The 19,300-nt window shown below is 49.2% G+C and overlaps 1 protein-coding gene across 1 annotated transcript; it reads right to left on the bottom strand.

Moving 5' to 3' along the window:
* Positions 1 to 5,688: 5,688 nt before the first annotated feature.
* LOC309828968 (cathelicidin-6-like) lies at positions 5,689 to 8,444 on the bottom strand. Its single transcript, XM_082664645.1, has 4 exons — positions 7,382 to 8,444; positions 6,637 to 6,744; positions 6,439 to 6,510; positions 5,689 to 5,832 (listed from the first exon to the last, which is right to left on the bottom strand). Exons 1-4 carry the CDS (start codon positions 7,577 to 7,579, stop codon positions 5,731 to 5,733), a joined length of 480 nt encoding a protein of 159 aa, XP_082520771.1. The 5' UTR covers positions 7,580 to 8,444; the 3' UTR covers positions 5,689 to 5,730.
* Positions 8,445 to 19,300: the final 10,856 nt, after the last annotated feature.

The following is a 19,300-nucleotide window of genomic DNA, read 5'->3' as shown; positions in this document are numbered from 1 at the left end:
GCTCTTCCCCATCTCTGCGCCTGGTCCCTCTGCTTGCCCTGCCCTTCCGCCTGGGGAAGGCTTCCCTGACCTCCATCCAGAAATGGCACCTCCTCCTCTTGGCTCACACAGCCTCAGGAAGTCTCTTCTGATTTGACCCTAGGTGGCTCCCTGTCCAGTGCTGTGGATGAGACACCAGGCTGGGGGGTCAGTGTGGGAGTTGGTGAGAACACAGCCGGAAAGGTCATGGGCCAAAGCAATAGAGGGGCCACAGGCCAAGAAGGAGATTCTTGTACAGTTTTCTGGAGGAATAACCATGTGGTTGTGAGGCCTGGGGTAGCTCCTGGACTCAGCCGGCCTGTGGGACTCTTGGGGCCATGGCCAAGGCACCTCAGAAGGTGGCAACCGGGAAGGATGGCACTGGTTGCGCACTCAGCCTTGGAGAAGGAAGGAGAGGTGGGCTTCTGTGCAACCTGGTTTCACAGTCCAGGTATTGCCCCAGTGGCCTCTTGGTCAAGCTGTGTACTTTCCCCAAGTCAAGGGAGGAAAAGAAGGTGATTACAGTAGCAAATAATTAGCAATACACATGGTTACTTGGTATTATGAAACCCTCCCTGTGCATTCCTGTCTCTGGGCCTTTCCATTTGCTTACCCTTCAGACTGAAGTCCCCTTCCCCATCCTCCCTGGATCCCGTGTGGGGTCCTCTGCCAGGTCCTCACACTGCACTTCCTGTAATGGAGGGCCTGCCTTTCATGCCTCCAGCATCTGGCTTTCCTGGTTTAGGAAAGCCTCATAGCCTATCAGAGCGGAGGTCTTCTCAGGAAAGACACCACAGCCCTTGTCCCCAGGCAGGTTGCCCCTGACTCCACATCTGGTCCTTGAGAAATCCTCATGTACCCTTCACCCCAACAAAGTCAGGTATGAGCCCTGACCCTACATCACCCACTCCTTTGCTCCTCTCAGCCATCCTTCCTGTCCAGACACTTTATGGGAAAGAGAACTGGACCCTAGGCTGCTGTGTCCCCAACTGTGGGGACACCCACTAGCTCTCTGATTTGACCAGCTGATGAGTAAAATGAGACCTACAGGCAATATCTTTCCAACAAGGCCCTCCCACCCTCTGAAAAATGACAGACCTGGACGTGGATCAACGGCCCCGACTCAACCCACCATGCTCGCCCTTCTACAGGGACAAGGGGCTGGAATTCAGACCCCCCTCCTGCCCTCTGCAGTGAGCAGGGAAGGCAGCCATGGCTGCTGTGAGGGTGGGAATTTGGGTCAGGGATGAAGGTCAGGACCCTCTGCTCAGGGTCAGCTTCCTCCTTTCCCTTGTACCACTTCATGTGAAGCAAAGAGCTGGGGAGATTATGTCCTCCTGGAAAGCCCTCAGCTAGGCTGGGATTTCCCAGGCACGGGCCTTGGAGAAGGAGAGCAGCTAGCAGGAGGGCAGCACTACCCCACCTCAATCAAACGCCTAACCAGCTCCTCTCCGCAGCATCTGGGGCTGTGTGACAAGGTGAGCTGGGCCCAGGTGGAGGCTGAGTGCGAGGGTGCCTGAGCTTTGCAGAAGAGGATCAGGCTTAGGGCCAGCCCCAGACATGGAGCAGACTGGTGGGCGTGAGTACCATTCCCGTGAGTGGGATTTTACTGGGGACATGGGTATAGACAGGGCAGCTAGGGGCGCAGGCCAGGCCTGCCCCCAGAGAGCCTAAGAGGGTGTCCTCTCCCCAGAGGGGACTCTGGATGCCTCAGGTACATCTGAGAAGGCACATCCTCCCTCTTCCTTCTGCCAGAACAAAGACCTGCAAACCCCAGGGTCTCAGGGTCGGCCTCCAAGAGACCATGTTCTGCAAGCAGGAAGCAGATCAGGCCTATCTGGACCCCAGCTTCCAGGAGGATGAAGTGAGACGGTGCACTGCACACGAGGCCCACACAGCTTCACCTTTCCTGGGTGCCTCTGCGGTCCCTCCCCACAGCCTGGCTTGTCTTAGTGAAGGTCAATGCATCTGGTCATAGATGCCCTGGGAAGGCAGAAACTGCCCCTCCAGAGGCACCGAAGGGCTGTTCTGGGGGTCCCCTTCTGCTCTGTATTCCCACTCTCTTCCTTCCCTTCCTGGGCTCTCCCCTGTCCTCTGACTGCTCATGGCTGACGGCAAAGACTCAGGCATTTTCGAGTCAAGTACCCAGGGAAATAAGTTCTCTCAGAATGGCTTCCAGGACCTCCTTCCTGTGTTGTGACAAGTGTGGAGTCACCACTGGCCAGGACCGGCTACGTCATCTGCAAAATGAGAACGTGGGGCCCCTTGTGCAAAATCGTGGGAATTTCAAGACCTCAAGCATAAGTCAAATCTCCAAAATTTACAAGCAGCCCGTGCAGCTCAATATCAAAAAAACAAACAACCCAATCCAAAAATGGGCAGAAGACCTAAATAGACATTTCTCCAAAGAAGATATACAGATTGCCAACAAACACATGAAAGAATGCTCAACATCATTAATCATTAGAGAAATGCAAATCAAAACTACAACGAGATATCATCTCACACCGGTCAGAATGGCCATCATCAAAAAATCTACAAACGATAAATGCTGGAGAGGGTGTAGAGAAAAGGGAACCCTCTTGCACTGTTGGTGGGAATGTAAATTGATACAGCCACTATGGAGAACAGTATGGACGTTCCTTAAAATATGAAAAATAGAACTACCATATGACCCGGCAATCCCACTCCTGGGCCTATACCCTGAGAAAACCATAATTCAAAAAGAGTCATGTACCACAATGTTCATTGAAGCTCTATTTACAATAGCCAGGACATGGAAGCAACCTAAGTGTCCATCAACAGATGAACAGATAAAGAAGATGTGGCACGTATATACAATGGAATATTGCTCAGCCATAAAAAGAAACAAAATTGAGTTATTTGTAGTGAGATGGATGGACCTAGAGTCTGTCATACAGAGTGAAGTAAGTCAGAAAGAGAAAAACAAATACCGTATGCTAACACATATATATGGAATCTAAAAAAAAAAAAAATTGTCATGAAGAACCTAGGGACAAGACGGGAATAAAGACGCAGACCTACTAGAGAATGGACTTGAGGATATGGGGAGGAAGAAGGGTAAGCGGCGACAAAGTGAGAGAGTGGCATGGACATATATACACTACCAAATGTAAAATAGATAGCTAGTGGGAAGCAGCCGCAAAGCACAGGGAGATCAACTCAGTGCTTTGTGACCACCGAGAGGGGTGGGATAGGGAGGGTGGGAGGGAGGGAGACGCAAGAGGGAAGAGATATGGGGATATATGTATATGTATAGCTGATTCACTTTGTTATAAAGCAGAAACTAACACACCGTTGTAAAGCAGTTATACTCCAATAACGATGTTAAAAAAAAGAATAAGTCATTACCAGGTACCAAGCCCTTCTGTGCACAGGGGCCTGTGTGACTGCACTGGTGACACACTCGTGACGCTGGCCCTGCCCCCAGCCCCCAAAATACAGTCATGGCAGGAAGAGCTCCAAGTACCTGCTTCAGGAGTTCCTCAGATGGCGGAAATTTTAATTCCCTGGGAAATACATGTACTTATCACTTTGATTTACTGGTTCTCTGAAGTCGTCTTTAAGAAATAAAGAAGGGCTCTAAACACACACAAACATACACAAGTGTAGCAGCGCTGACTATACCAACTCCCATTGCTTAGAAGGGCAACCAGGCCCCAGGAAAGCAAGGGACAAGGGGGCTCAGCAAGGCTGTGGGTGGGGGCACGTGGCAGGGCTGGGACTGGACTCACGGGCCAATGCTCTTTCCACCGCCCACAGCACCCACAGCCGTCCAACTCTGGGGGCATCTGGAGCTCGTGACAGGGCCCATGGCCTCCTCTCCAGCCCAGCACCCCCCTGCCCCCAGCCTGCTCAGGCCCAGTGGGGCCCACACAGCAGGCTGCTTCCTGGGCTGGAACAGCCTCCTGCAGCTGCCCAGCCCAGCCGGCCTGATCTCCAGAGTCCTTGCTCCTCAGGACAAGCTCCCCTGTGCTCGGACACACCGAGTGTGGGGTGGAGAGCTGGGTACCCGGCCCTGTGAGCTGAAGAAGGGAGGCTCAGGGGACTTCCCTGGTAGTCCAGTGGTTAAGACTCTGAGCTTCCACTGCAGGGGGCGCAGGTTTGATCCCTGGTCGGGGAACTAAGATCCTGCATACTACGCAGTGCAGCCCAAAAAAAAAAAAAGAATAAGGAAGGGAAGCTCAGGATCGTCCCAGGCCCTCCCATAGAACGGGCACCAGAAGCTGAGCCAGGGAAGACAGGAGCAGCCGGGCTCCAAAAGTGCCCTTCTCAGCTGTTCTACAAGGAACAGGAGATCTGGACAGTGTCCTCTGAAGACAAATGGGAACTCCTCCAGAAAGTGGATCTTCTGCTCTCCTGGGGTCAGGACAGATGGGACAGGTCCTGGGGAAGTTGGTTCTGATGACTGACATGCCATAAAATGGTCCAGGGCACAGATCCTGAAGCCAGAGTCCATCAGGTCCTAGCTCTGCCCGTCACTTGCTGTTTACTTTTGGGGAAGAAGTTCTCAGTCTCTTTGTGCCTCCATTTTTCTCTCAGTAAATTTGTCCTTGGAAAGCACACACCTCGGGTGGCTGATCAAGGATGAGGGCTGATAAAGGAGTCAACCCTGGGAAAGAACTTAGGGCACTGGTGCTGGAGGGTGGACAGAGAATAACTGGGAGAGATAATGGGCCAAAGTGTTAGAGGGGCCACAGGCCAAGAAGGAGATTCTTGTACAGTTTTCTGGAGGAATGACCATGTGGTTATGAGGCCTGGGGTAACTCCTGTACTCAGCCGGCCTGCGGGACTCTTGGGGGCATGGCCAGGGCACCTCAGAAGGTAGCAACCGGGAAGGATGGCGCTGGTTGCGCACTCAGCCTTGGAGAAGGAAGGAGAGGTGGGCTTCTGTGCAACCTGGTTTCACAGTCCAGGTGTTGCCCCAGTGACCTCTTGGTCAAGCTGTGTCCTTTCCCCAAGTCAAGGGAGGAAAAGAAGGTGATTACTGTAGAAAATAATTAGCAATACACATGGTTACTGGGTGTCTGTAATCCTCCCTTTGCTTTCCTGCCTCTGCACCATTGCATTTCCTAAACCTTAGGACTGAGGTGTCTAATGGTCAAAGAGCAGACCCTCTTACCAGTCAATCACTTTTGAAGGCACTGACAAGGCCTGCAGACCTCCCAGCAGGGGCCAATTACATCTCCCGTCTCAAGGGCTGAGATGAAAAATATTCAATTAAAAAAAACAACATTGTAAATTAACTATACTTCAATAAAATTTTTTAAAATAAAAATATACCTATATTCAATTTTTTTTGTTGTCAGTGTTCATTTAGGCATGTTCATGGCCTGGTCCATGGCATGGGAGGGACCTGAGAATGGAGACGATGTCCTGGACCTCTTGGCCCTGCTGCCTCACAACATGCCCTTCTGGAGAAAACAACCATTCCTCTATTTTGCATGTGCAATCACATACGTACACAGAAAAACACACACTCTCACAGACAGACACACATACACACGCACACACACACAGGCACATATAGGAGGCCTGCCGTAGTTAAGGATTTGGTCCCAGTAAGTGGGAGGAGACGAGACAAGTGAAATTAAATAATGGAGGAATTTGCTTTCAGAATATTTTATTTTTCAGAGTCCGGAAGCTTGAGCCAAGGCAGACACCTGTAGGATTCTTCCATGGGCCCACAATTTACCCCAAAATCCTGATTAGTGGGCCAACTATCCGACCAGCTTTCGGCAAAACTCTTCCGATCCTGTGACGCAGCCGCCTAAATCTCCCAACACTCTGCAGCTGTGAACCAGGAAGAACCAGGTTACTTGTGAAGAATGGACCCAGGGGTAACACAAGACCGCTCCCCACCTGGACACCCCTTTCCAGGACCACACCAGGAGACTTCGACCCCAATTTTCCCTCTAGCTATGACATTTGGAGCACAAGGTTTAATCCCTACACCCACAGACAGATGAGGAAACTGGGGTCCACAGATGGCAAGGGGATTCCCAGGGTCACAAGCCTATCCCAGCAAAGCTGGACGGGAGTAGGGGCTGAAAGCACATTACTCTAGTCAGTGCCTCTCAGAATTCAGCACAGTCGGAATCCCCTGGAGGCCTTGTGAAAATACAAATGGCTGGGCCCCAGCCCAGAGTCTGATTCAGGAGGTCTGAGTGCGGCCTGGGAATCTGCCTTTCTGTCAAGTTCCCGGGTGGGACCCCACTTAGAGAACCACTGCTCTAAGGGATGGCAGAGCCAGTCCTGGAGGCCTGGGGCTCGGGTGAGGGAGGGGCCAGGTAAGAGGGCCTTTCTCTGCCCTGGAAGGGGCAGCGGGTAATTGGTCCAAAGGGTGTTACACAGTCCAACCCCCCCAGAAACCCCTGCAGCTCAGAAGGGGCCACTCACCTCATCACAGGTGATGTTCATTTGGCCCTTGACCTGGTCCAGAGTGACTGTCCCCACACACTGTTTCACCAGCTGGAAGGGGAGGCTCGGGTCAAACTGGAGCCAGCAGACCATAACCTCCCAGCCTCACACCAGGGGCTGGAAATGGTCCCCAAGCCCCTGTTCAGCTCCCAGGGAGCCCCCAGCCCCCAGCCTCACCCCATTCTCCTTAAAGTCACAATTCTCCTGGGGCTGCTGCGATGTCCTGGGGCACACGGTCTCCTTCACTGTGAAGCTTACAGGCTTTGGGGTGTCCGGGTCACCATCCTGGTCAAGGATAAAAGTAAGGAGACTGGGCTCGGGCTCATGCTTCCTTCTCTGATCTGTCTCCCTGCCCCCACCTAGATGGCAGCCTCTCCAGCCCCTCCTGTGTGCCTGGCCCCTGGCATGGTGCTGGGTTCACAAGGGAAGGGGACAGAGCCCACTCCTGGCCTCGTGGGCACACAGAGAGCAGGAGGGGACCTCAAACCAGCTCTGATGAGAACACCTTCCCCATGGAGGGGCTGAGGCAAGTCAGGGACCACCTGCAGGGAAAGACCTTGTCACTGGAACCTCCAGGCTGAGCAGAGCCCTCCCTGGTAGAGAGATAACGAGGAGCAGGGGGACTTTAGCAGGGAGGCCACATGGCAGAGCCAGTGACCACCCTCTATCCCTGGAGCTCCCAGAAGGCCCTTAAGCCTGAACAGGGTGTACAGGGCGCCTGTTTCCACAGCAGAGATGCTAAGGCAGGAAGCTCTCATTGCTGGGAGGGGACCCAGCTCTGGGAAGGTTTCCTGGAAGAGGTGGGAGCCCACCTAGAGGGAGAAGTCCCTTCCTGACAGGAGGTACAGCCTGAGCAGAGGGGGTGACAGTGTGGCCATGGCTGGCGAGAGACAGCCCCCTCCCCAGGGTCCTCCTGACTCACGGCCTTGGGAGGTGGGTCCAGCTCCAGGAGGCGGTAGAGATTAGCTTCTGAGGACCGCTCGTTGAGACGATCCACAGCATGAAGCACAGCTTCCCTGTAGCTGAGGGTCTGGGCGCTGGCCGAGGGCACCACTAGTCCCAGCAGCAGTAGCCACAGTGACCACCGCCCCAGGGCGAGGCTGGCCCTCTGAGTCTCCATGGTCCCCAAGTCGGCCTCCTCCCAGCATGCAGGACCCTCCTTTATGCCCCTCCTGGGCCTGATGCAATGGCCCAACCACGCGTCTTCCTGACCTGCCCCATCCCTGATCTCCTCCCCGGCTGTGAGCTGGACTTGCCTCAGCCCCTGCTGTTGCCTCACGGGGTTGCTGGGCAGTGGGAGCGGGAGGCCTCCTGTGGAAGGTGAAGAAATGGTTTCTCCATCTCCCTGACAATGTCTTGGCCTCTCCTGGGGCCCATGGGGAGTGTCATAGGCAGGGTTGCTCAAGAGCGTTGAGTCCTCCAGGAGAGGGAAGACCAGGCTCTGTCTTACGTCCCCTCTGCCTCCACACTCTGGTCTCCTCAGGAATAGGGTAAAGGAGTGTATTCAGCACTCAATCTCCTCCTCTAGGCACTGTCTGGCACAGAGTAGCCATCAGTTAATGTCGATGAGTGGATGACTGTACCAGCTCCTTCTAGAGCCTTACACACCTAGCCCAAACCCTAGGCAGACAGTCAACCCCACACCATCTTGTCTTTTGGGCCCAGCCCTCAGCCAGTCAGGGGCTTGGCTCCCTCTGTCTCCTGTCCTGGATTCATCCTCACTGATTTCTCGGTTAAATAGTTCTCTACGGGTCCCCACCAGACATGGCCTGTCCCCCTGACCCCTCCTCAACCAAGCATGGGAGGGGTCATCTGCACTGGGACCCCAATTCAGTGCCGCCTCTCACACTCAAGGCCACTGCAGGCTGGCCAGTCCTCACTGGATCCAAATTCACACTCAAGCCTTGTCTTCAACTATACGGACTCTAGAGACGCCTCTGTCCTCCTGAAATGGCCCTTGACCGATTGTCCCCTGCTGCCACTCTCCTGGGTGCCCTCCTGCCTCCCCCGTGGCTCCTGCTCAGTCTCCTCCAAGGACCCTCCTCCTAAGAGGCAGGGCTGGCACAGGTGCATCCGGGCTGCTTCTCCTCCCAGTCCTCACACATTCCTGGGGACACCCCTTCTCAAGATACCAGTTATCAGGGACACACATCACTGGTCTGTATCTCTGAGCTCAAGACTCCCATGAGTGCCCCTGGTTGTCCGCACTGAGCTGTTGGCTGCTGTTGGCTGGGTGCCGCCACAGGAGCCCTGAGCTGAAAGCCTGGGAGACCCACCTGCTCCTTCTTCCTCCTGAGGACACTCCCTCTGGCCTCCCACCAGCCCAGCCCAGCTCCTACCACCGTCTTCTCTCAAGTGTAGCCACAGCCTCCACACTCCACCTTCTCTGGTTCCAGGCTCTCCCCAGACCACTGTCCGCCCTCCACACCATTGTCTAGGGGCTCAGGCCAAGCACTGATTGGGCCATTTCCCCCCCTGCCTTGAGGCAGCGGCATCGGGATCTGGGTCTTGATGCTCCCTGCTGTCCTCAGCCCCTGCCCTGCAGGCCTCAGGTGTCAGGCTGCCCCATCCACCGCAGCCACCCAGACAGCGCTGAGCCCCTGCTCTTCCCTATCTCTGCGCCTGGTCCCTCTGCTTGCCCTGCCCTTCTGCCTGGGGAAGGCTTTCCTGACCTTCATCCAGAAATGGCACCTCCTCCTCTTGGCTCCCATAGCCTCAGGAAGTCTCTTCTGATTTGACCCCAAGTGGCTCCCTGTCCAGTGCTGTGGATGAGACACCAGGCTGGGGGGTCAGTGTGGGAGTTGGTGAGAACACAGCCGGAAAGGTCATGGGCCAAAGCAATAGAGGGGCCACAGGCCAAGAAGGAGATTCTTGTACAGTTTTCTGGAGGAATAACCATGTGGTTGTGAGGCCTGGGGTAGCTCCTGGACTCAGCCGGCCTGTGGGACTCTTGGGGCCATGGCCAGGGCACCTCAGAAGGTGGCAACCGGGAAGGATGGCGCTGGTTGCGCACTCAGCCTTGGAGAAGGAAGGAGAGGTGGGCTTCTGTGCAACCTGGTTTCACAGTCCAGGTGTTGCCCCAGTGGCCTCTTGGTCAAGCTGTGTCCTTTCCCCAAGTCAAGGGAGGAAAAGAAGGTGATTACAGTAGCAAATAATTAGTAATACACATGGTTACTGGGTGTCTGTAATCCTCCCTTTGCTTTCCTGCCTCTGCACCATTGCATTTCCTAAACCTTAGGACTGAGGTCCCCTTCCCCATCCTTCCATGGGTACAGGCAACCGGTTGTTCAAGGACAAGGTCTGATAAAGGAGTCAACCCTCGGAAAGACCTTGGGAGCAACTGGCCTATAACTGATGCTCCATTAAGAGCAGCTGTTAGTATCAAGAGGCCAAAAAGCCGTCCCCAGGGCTACCCAGGTCCTTAGACTCTGGAGTCAGGCCGATATGTGTTTGAATTCTTGGTTTGCCTCTCACTAGCTGTGACTTCCTTGCAAATACTCTGCTCTGGTGGAACTCTCAGCAGCAAGGGAGAGTGAATCCAGCTACAATGGTCTAGAGAAACCCACGTGGCTCCATTTTCCTGCAGTTCTCTCTCCAGGCTTTTGCTTAGAGAGAGAGAGAGAGAAGCAGGGGGAGAGGGAAGCATGGGGTGGGGGGGGGTGGATAAAGGAGCAGCATTAAGAGAGGGAGGATCTCTGAGGCCACAGTAGCTGTGCCCTGAGATGGTCAGGCTGGGCCCTGGGCACTCTCCCCACGCCCCCTCCTAACCCAACAGAGGACACACCAGCCAAGAGATGGGAGCAGAGGCTCCTGCAGACGCTGCTGCAAGAGTGTTGTCACCACCTTGTCCCCAATCTGGGGCTCCCACCTTTCCCAGCTCCCCTCTATTTCCCTGCCCAGTCTGGTTGAGCCAGCCATCCTTTCCCATCATGCTCTGCACTTAAAACCCCCAATTGGACAAAGCACAGCCTAACCTGTGTTTAGACACATCCTCATCCCAGCCCCAGAGCCCAGGACTTCCAGGCAAACAGAGCAGAGTGGTTAAGAGAAGGAGCAGGGCCAGGGCTGAGTGCCCTGGCTTCTGGTCCCCCGGTTGCGGCCTCTGCCCAACCTGTTGACCACCTATGTCAACTTAAACCAGACTTTCACCAGCTGCCCCTCCTTCTCTTTGTCTGTAAAATGGAAGATTTCTTACAGTTGCACAGAAGGCCCTCCTCTCCCCCATGGAGAAATTCCTCCCATCTGAAATTGGAGGTGAGGGTCAGAGACTCTTGTTCATGCACAGGTGTAAACAGATGTCTCTGAGGCTGAGCAGCTGCAGTGGCACAGCCCACACATTTGTCTTTAACTTAGCTGATTCAGCCTTGAAGGATCAGGCATCTTCAGGAACTTGGGTGGACCAAAGTCCCCAGGAAGCTCTGACACAGACCCCACATCTGAGAGAGCCACATCTGGAACGTGACCAGCCACGTTTCCGTCTAGATGTTTTGCTTCAAATACCCCGTTTACCTCTTCTCTGGGAAATAGTCATTTTGTTGGGGTTTTCATTTCTCACCCTTCCCATGATAGGGGTGTTTCTCTGTTAGGCTCTTAACATCCACTAATGCCCAATAACAAGCTAGTGATGCCTCCTGAATAGGCGGTAGTATCCCATTCCAGGCTGCATAATTCTCAGTCCCCAACACTTGTCATTGGAAAGGCTCTTTAGGACAAATTGGCCTGAGCGGGAGGCAGTCTGTACAGCCTGCTGGTTGCTTTCTTTAAGCACTTGTGTGTCCACAGCTGGCGTGCGGTGATCTCCTGGCCCGTCCACCCCTCTCTTCTAAACTGCTTTGCTGCCACCATGTGGCTGTGCAGGGGAGCCTCGAGGACTCCCACTGTGCACTTGTCCCAATGTCACCATCCTAACCGTGGCTTTTCCCTGGTGGCAGCACCCCTCACAGTCAGAGGTAGTGGTCATCCTAAAACCTCTATCTCTACAGCCATTCAGCAAGATCATCTACCTGACTGTGTGCAATGTCCACCAAATGAAACAACACAGATTAATTTAAAGGACATGGTAAGGCCAGTGTTGGCTGAAACGGCACCTTTTTTTAAAATATATTTTTAAATTAACTGCATTATAGTTGGATTAAGTCACTTTTTTTTTTCCCCACACCGAATGGCATGTGGAACTTCCCCGACCAGGGATCAAACCCGTGCCCACTGCATCGGAAGAGCAGAGTCTTAACCACTGGACCACCAGGGAAGTCCTGAAGCAGCACGTTTACAACCTAAAAAAGACAGCCTGAAGCACCACCCTTGCCTGGAGAGAAGTGTTCAAAGATCTCATTAGGAGTGCATAGGGTCAGAGCCCCGTGGAGTGTGGCTTTTTCTACTACAAGACCAAAAAGGGCTAGGTTTTAATAGGCATTTCAAGTTTGGCACAGGGGTAGTCCTAGTACCAGGAGCATTAAGTTCGTTACTTTGCAAAAGGCAGCAATTTCACTTTGCTGGAGGGATTCAGTTTTGTGGATTCACCCTCATGGTGTCAAGAAACTTGAAAGTTGAAACTAGCCTCTGAGTATTGTTATTTTTCAGTCACTCCTGCACTGTTGATAACACACAAGGCAGAGGCATCAGATGGAAACCTTTGGCTTCCCAACCAACAAAACATCACCTACACGTGAAAACACTGGACAATGTTGTCAGTGCATTGTGGGAAGCTCCTTCCACTCCATGTTGAAGTGATATATTATTGAATACAGATGCAATTAATTACAGATGTATTCTGTAAACCTTAGGCCAATCACATAAAAGTATTTAAACAGAAGTATAAATAGTAGGCCAAAAGCAGACATAAAGAAAAATCATTGGGCTTCCCTGGTGGTGCAGTGGTTGAGAATCTGCCTGCCAATGCGGGGGACACGGGTTCGAGCCCTGGTCTGGGAAGATCCCACATGCCGCGGAGCAACTGGGCCCGTGAGCCACAATTACTGAGCCTGCGCGTCTGGAGCCTGTGCTCTGCAACAAGAGAGGCTGCGATAGTGAGAGGTCCGCGCACCGCGATGAAGAGTGGCCCCCGCTTGCCACAACTAGAGAAAGCCCTTGCACAGAAACGAAGACCCAACACAGCCATAAATAAATAAATAAATTTTAAAAATAAAATAAAAAAAAGAATCATGAAAACAATTCAAAAGGGGAATTCCCTGGCAGTCTGATGGTTAGGGCCCCGGGTTTGATCCCTGGTCAGGGAACTAAAATCCCACAAAAAGAATCTTAAAAAATAAATAAATAATGTTTTTTTTTAAATCAAAAGAAGGCAGAAAAAGAGGGAAAAATAAGGTACTAATTGAATGTATAAGAGAGCTTTGAGATATGAGGCTATAATCCAGATGTGTCAGTGATTACATTATGTAAGTAGCCCTGTGTTAACCAGGTTTTCTACTTTCTGTTTCTGATGTTTTCACATCCCACATAGCCACAAACACCCCACACATCCCAGGGTTAGCAGATGCCTAGAGACAGCAGACTCTCTCCCTCAGCTCGCTTTTCACATGCAAACTGACCAGCACCCCACCCCACCCTCTCTGCTGCTGAGACTCTAACCCCCTGTCCTAATAGCCCCAGGGTCAGGCATCAACAACTTGGGCAGCCCCTACACCCCAGCCCCAGCTCACTGAAATTACTCAAGCTAGCCGATCCTAAACCTGGTCAGCCTCACCCTCAAGCCTCGTCCATTCCTTCCCTGGAGGACATCACACGGGCTTCCCCGCAGTGCCCCGCCCTGGCTCTCTGCTTGTCACTGTCCTCTCCTGTGGGCCAGCATGACCCGCTCCTCCCCCCCACCCCCACCCCGGGAACTGTGAGCAACAAACTCGCTCTGCACTGGCGATGGGCTCCCGATCTGGTGATCTGACCACAGCTGAATAAAACCCAAACCCTGGGGACATAGGAACCACTGAGAGAGACAGAGACAGAGACAAAGAGGGAGGAAGAGAGAGGGAGGGAAAGAGAAAGAGAGAAACAATTTAGGCAAAATGTAGGTGACCCTGGGAATAGAGAATATGAAAGTTTTAAGTACTATTTTTGATATTTTCCATAAGTTCGAAATTATTGCCAAATAAAATGTCTTTTTAAATTTTAAAGACACAACATTGAGGGAATTCTCTAGCGGTCCAGTGGTTAGGACTCCACGTTTCCACTGCAGGGGGCATGGGTTAGAGCCCTTTCTGGGAACTAAGATCCAGCAAGCCGCTTGGTGCAGCCAAAAAAAAAAAAAAAAGATACAACATTGAGTAATAGGATAAGCATTATATTCTATTTGTAACTTGCTTCTACTCGTCAATCAAATTCTTCCCCCATAGCTGCCCCCTTCCCTTGGGAATAATGAGTCAATAAAACACTATTTCTGTTTATGCTGCTTAAAGTATATTTTAATGAGTATAAATATAACTTTTGGAGATTAAAGTGAATACCTAAAATTTTCATTTACATAAATTACACACAAACACACTGCCACAAATGCCCATAGAACCACGCTGACACATACACCCTTACAATCACATATAAGCCTGTACACCCACACTCACAACACCCCTGCACAGCCATATATACACATACACACCCCTGAACTACACACACACACACACACACACACACACACACACACACACTTTATACACTCCTCTTACACACACATCCACACACATGCAAACTCAGTCCACCCTCATAAACTTCACACATACCCACACACACCCAGACACATCCCCCGAACACATTTCAGACACCCGGACACCTACACACACACCCACAAACTCACACCCACACTTCTCCTATACAACCTCACATCACAAAAATTACACTCAAATACATAGCCACAAACACCCCACACATACCATATATATTACACATACACAAGCAAACACACCTGTGCCCACACCAACACCCTCATAAATACACTTCACAACACCTCACACATGACACACACCTTGACACCTTAACAACCAACAACCTCTTTCCACATACACACAAACACACACACAAACACACACACAAACTTTTTTAGAAAAAAAAATTCAGAAAGCTGTGGAAATGTTCCAGATTAAAGGAGGCTAATAGGAAGTCACAAATTCCTGATACACCTGACCCTAGGCTGAATCCTATACCGGAGGTGACAAAATGCTGTAAACTAAAGCACATTATTTTATCAACTGACACAATGGAACTGGGCCAGCATATAGGAAAAAATGTTGTATCCATGTAAATATACATAGTTGATAACTGCTCTGTAGTTATATAGGAGGCTACCCTTAGTCTCAAGAAATACAAATGGAGTTATTTAAGGGTAAACAGCCAGCTCTATCACCTCAGCTTTAAATAACTTCTCTGTGTCTCCATTTCCTTGTCTAACACAAAACAATTCTATGTAAAAGCTAGTTCTCAGCTAGGACAATTCCTTTGTCCTAGCACAAAACAATTCTATGTAATAGCTAGTTCTCAGTTTTACTGACAAAAATTTATGGCGCCAGTGTTCTGGAGAGGTGTGATTTTAGTCTTAACAAAATCTCACTCAACAGAGATGAAATCCAGTCGAAACAGGAGGTACCCCAGGGGAACCCCAGCTCCTACTCCTCTGCCTGACAAGACACCAGGGCAGGGAAATCCCCAGGCACTGCCTTCAAAGTCACATGAGGCCTCCCACTTACCCTGCAATACCCACAGATGGCCAGCGGGGGTGGTCTCAGAGCAGCTCCAGCAAGTGCCCACTGTCCCCAGACAGAAGCAGCATTTATTTCCCTGCCAGGGTGGCTGCCCTGATACCAGGAAAACCACTTCCCCAGGACCGACTTATCCATTAGGCACAGTAGGCACACTGCCTAGGGACCATGATACTTTTGGGGCCCACAAAATATTTTTAAATAATTTTTTTTTTACAATGAGAAGAACGAATATATAATGAATATATAATACAGAGCGCAGGAGGTCGCATGTCTTGTCCGGTTCACTGGCCCATTAACTCTCATGTACCTTCTGTTGCTCTGTGTTCTGCACTGGTCCTTGGAGTCATTAGGAGGGACTCAGACAGACCCAGGAAACCTCAAAATGGACTCATTGGCCTTTGAGGATGTGGCTGTGAACTTCACCCTGGAGGAGTGGGTTTTACTGGATTCCTCACAGAGGAAACTCTACAGAGATGTGATGCGGGAAAAATTCCGGAACCTGGTCTCAGTAGAAAGAAAACAGGAAGATCATGATATTGAAGATCAGTACAAAAACCAGGGGAGAAAATTAAGAAGTCCTATGGTAGAGAGACTCTCTGAAAGTAAAGACAGTAGTTCCTGTGGAGAAAACTTCACCCTTATTCCAACTCTCAATCTGAAGAAGAAAACTCCTGGTTTAAAACCATGGGAATGCAGTGCATCTGCAAAAGTCTTCATGCATCATTCATCCTTTAATAGACACATGAAATGTCACATTGAAGACAAACCAAGAGAGTATCAAAAGTACCGTGAGAAGGTATATAAATGTAAAGAATGTGGAAAAGCATTCATTTCTCCTAGTTCTCTTAGAACACATGAAAGAAGTCACACTGGGGAGAAACCCTATGAATGTGAACAATGTGGAAAAGTCTTTCAATATCAAAAATCCTTCCAACTACACAAAAGAACTCACACAGGGGAGAAACCCTATGAATGTAAGGAATGTGGGAAAGCCTTCACGTGGGAAACAACTTTTTGAAAACACATGGTAACACACACTGGAGATTTACCTTATAAATGTCAGAAATGTGAGAAAGCATTCATTTATCCCAGTTGTCTTCAAATGCATGAAAGCAGTCACAATGGAGAGAAACCCTATCAATGTAAACAATGTGGAAAAGCCTTTAAAAGTCCTGAAACTATTCAAATACATGAAAGAATTCACAGAGGAGAGAAACTCTGTGAATGTAAGCAGTGTGGTAAAGTCTTCAATCATTTCAGTTTCTTACAGCTACACAAAAGACATCACACCAAAGAGACACCATATGAGCATAAAACATGTTCTAAAGTATTGAATACTGCCCGGTCTCTTCAAAGTCATGAAAGAATCCACACCAGAGAAAAACTATGAATGTAAGGAATGTGGGAAAGCCTTCACATGGAAAATAACCCTTCAGAAACACATGATAACACACACTGGAGATGGACCTTATAAATATAAAGAATGTGAGAGAGTATTCATTAATCCCAGTTCTCTTAAAATACATGAAAGGATTCACACTGGAGAGAAACAATATCAATGTGAACAATGTGGTAAAAGTTATAGGTATCCAGTGGTTTTGAAAATACATCAAAGGACCCATACTTAAGAAAAACCCTATGAATGTAAAAATGAAGGGAAAACCTTCACTTCCACATATGTTCAAGTGCATGAAAGAATTCACAATGGACAGAAACCCTATCAATGACAGGAATGTGGGAAATCCTTCATTTGTCTCTCAGTCCTTCAAAGACCTGAGACTGCACACTGGACAGAAATCATATAAAATGTGATGAATGTGGGAATGGCTCTTCTGATCTTAGTAGTTTATGAAACCATAAAAGGATTTACTAGATAAAACGTTGTTTGTGAACAGCCTGGGAAACACTTCAATTGGCCAATATCATTAATATGTAAAAACTCCCATGGAGAAGATAAATGTAAGTAACATGAGATAACTTGATAGAAAGTAATCTATGCCTAATGTTCCAGAAAACCTTCAATATGAAAGAGTTGTTTTTTTGTTTTTTTGGTTTTTTTGCAGTACGCAGGCATCTCACTGTTGTAGCTTCTCCCGTTGCGGAGCACAGGCTCCGGACGCGCAGGCTCAGTGGCCATGGCTCACAGGCCTAGACGCTCCACAGCATGTGGGATCTTCCCAGACTGGGGCACGAACCCGTGTCCCCTGCATCAGCAGGCGGACTCTCAACCACTGCGCCACCAGGGAAGCCCGAAAGAGTTGTTCTTACTTTTATTTATTATTATTTTTTTTTGCCGGGCTGCACAGTATGCAGGGGATCTTAGTTCCCCAACCAGGGATCAAACCCGTGCCCCATGCAGTGGAAGCATGGAGTCTTAACCACTGGACTGCCAATGAAGTCCAGAAAGAGTTGTTTTAAAAGTTCATAGGACTTTGTGGTGGTGCAGTGGTTAAGAATCTGCCTGCCAATACTACATGGTACACAGGTTCGAGCCCTGGTCCTAGAAGATCCCACATGCCTCAGAGCAACTAAGCCTATGAGCCACAACTACTGAGCCTGCGTTCTAGAGCCCACGAGCCACAACTACTGAGCCTGTGTGCCACAACTACTGAAGATCATGTGCCTAGAGCCTGTGCACCGCAACAAGGGAAACTGCCAAAATGAGAAGCCCATGCACTGCACGAAAAGTAGCCCTGGCTCGTGGCAACTAGAGAAAGCCCGTGCACAGCAGCGAAGACACAATGCAACCAAAAACAAAAAAAAAAATTTATAAATATGCTGTTGTTTACTCAGGATCTTTCTTCAAGGGTATCCTTCAATGGTGGATTTCTACTAATTTCACAAATGAATATTAATGTGAATTAATTCTGTAAATTGTCTTTCAACAATAGTATATAACATTTAAAGGTAGTGATTTCTCCTTTAATCAGATAGTTTTGTTCTATTTACTTTTGAAGCCTGTTGGATCCATGGATGAATTTAAGTGTATTTCTAGTATGCAGTGAGGCTTAAATTTTTTTAATGTTCTATTAATTCTCTGTTAATGGGCCATTGAAAAATGGCAGTTTGGTATTTGTTGGGATTTTCCTAGTAGTTTTGTGTGGCAGTTCCTGGATATATAATCTATTGTATATATTGTACCCTTTTTACTGAGAAAGATCCTCTTTGGTGGTGGTGCATATAGGAGCCTTTTCCCATTTTCCATTCTATTAAACACTTGGAATAAATTTCATGTATGACTAGGATGTCAAAGAGTATAGTGTTATGTAAATTATGATTTTTCCTATTTGCTTTTTGTGTTTCCTTCTGACTGGTATTTGTTGAATAGACTGTGAGACTTGTGATAATACAAAAAATCTGGAGTTGGAGATATCTTGCCTGTGAGTCATATTAGGACCTAGACTTTCCAGAATCTATCCCCTCTGTGGTTCCATGTTAGCATTCACCAACAACTCACCTGTGTGTGATTTTAAAGCAGATGCAGAGAAGACATTCTTCAGATCATGGAGCCTGCACACTGGGAGAGAGGCAGATACGTAGGAGCTTCAAGGACACCATCTCCCAGCTTATTTTCCAGATTCTGTGTCCTTGTAGTCAAGAGTGTCCTCAACACCACCAACAAATGTTAGATTTCCATTTTTATAGACATGTAGTCTCCCCTGACATCTTCACAGCTTACACATCAAATATCCATCAGAGTTTGAATTTTTTCTGTAAGGCCTCTTGTGTCCACTTTGAAAGTTATTTCAGTATTTTATGGTTGGAAATATTCTCTGACTCCACTCGTCTCTGGATTATATCTAGTGTCTAATATGTGTAGGAAACACTTTATGTTGTTAATAATACTAGTAAGTATGTGTTCCTGACTCACCCCGACATTCACAATGGTGCCGCTAATAAGAATGGCATGGGAGTTTGTTTCTCTGCTGCACTGTTCAGTGGCATTGGTGATCCATTGTTTCCAAGTGACAATAAGCACCTCCTTCTGTCAAGGTGGCTGTGGGTGTTTCCTGTTGCTTGTAGCTGAATATAATCCCCCGATATGTTTTTTATTGTATTTTATTTTACATGATTAAAACTGTTTGAGTTTTTTGTGAAACAGTAGTTTTTGTAGTCTTTTCAAATATTTTACCAACTCT

The sequence above is a fragment of the Grampus griseus genome (genome assembly GCF_964374135.1).
Source record: "Grampus griseus genome assembly, chromosome: 10".
Taxonomy (NCBI): Eukaryota; Metazoa; Chordata; class Mammalia; order Artiodactyla; family Delphinidae; genus Grampus; species Grampus griseus.
This window is presented reverse-complemented; position numbering and strand designations above follow the sequence as displayed.

What these genes read in the sequence shown, in the direction of transcription:
- LOC309828968 (XM_082664645.1), bottom strand. Translation starts at nt 7,579, where the DNA reads ATGGAGACTCAGAGGGCCAGCCTCGCCCTGGGGCGGTGGTCACTGTGG. An exon ending in TGGACCCACCTCCCAAGGCC is followed by an intron (nt 6,745 to 7,381) that starts GTGAGTCAGGAG and finishes ATCCTTGACCAG; the next exon opens with GATGGTGACCCGGACACCCC. An exon ending in GTGACTTTAAGGAGAATGGG is followed by an intron (nt 6,511 to 6,636) that starts GTGAGGCTGGGG and finishes CTCCCCTTCCAG; the next exon opens with CTGGTGAAACAGTGTGTGGG.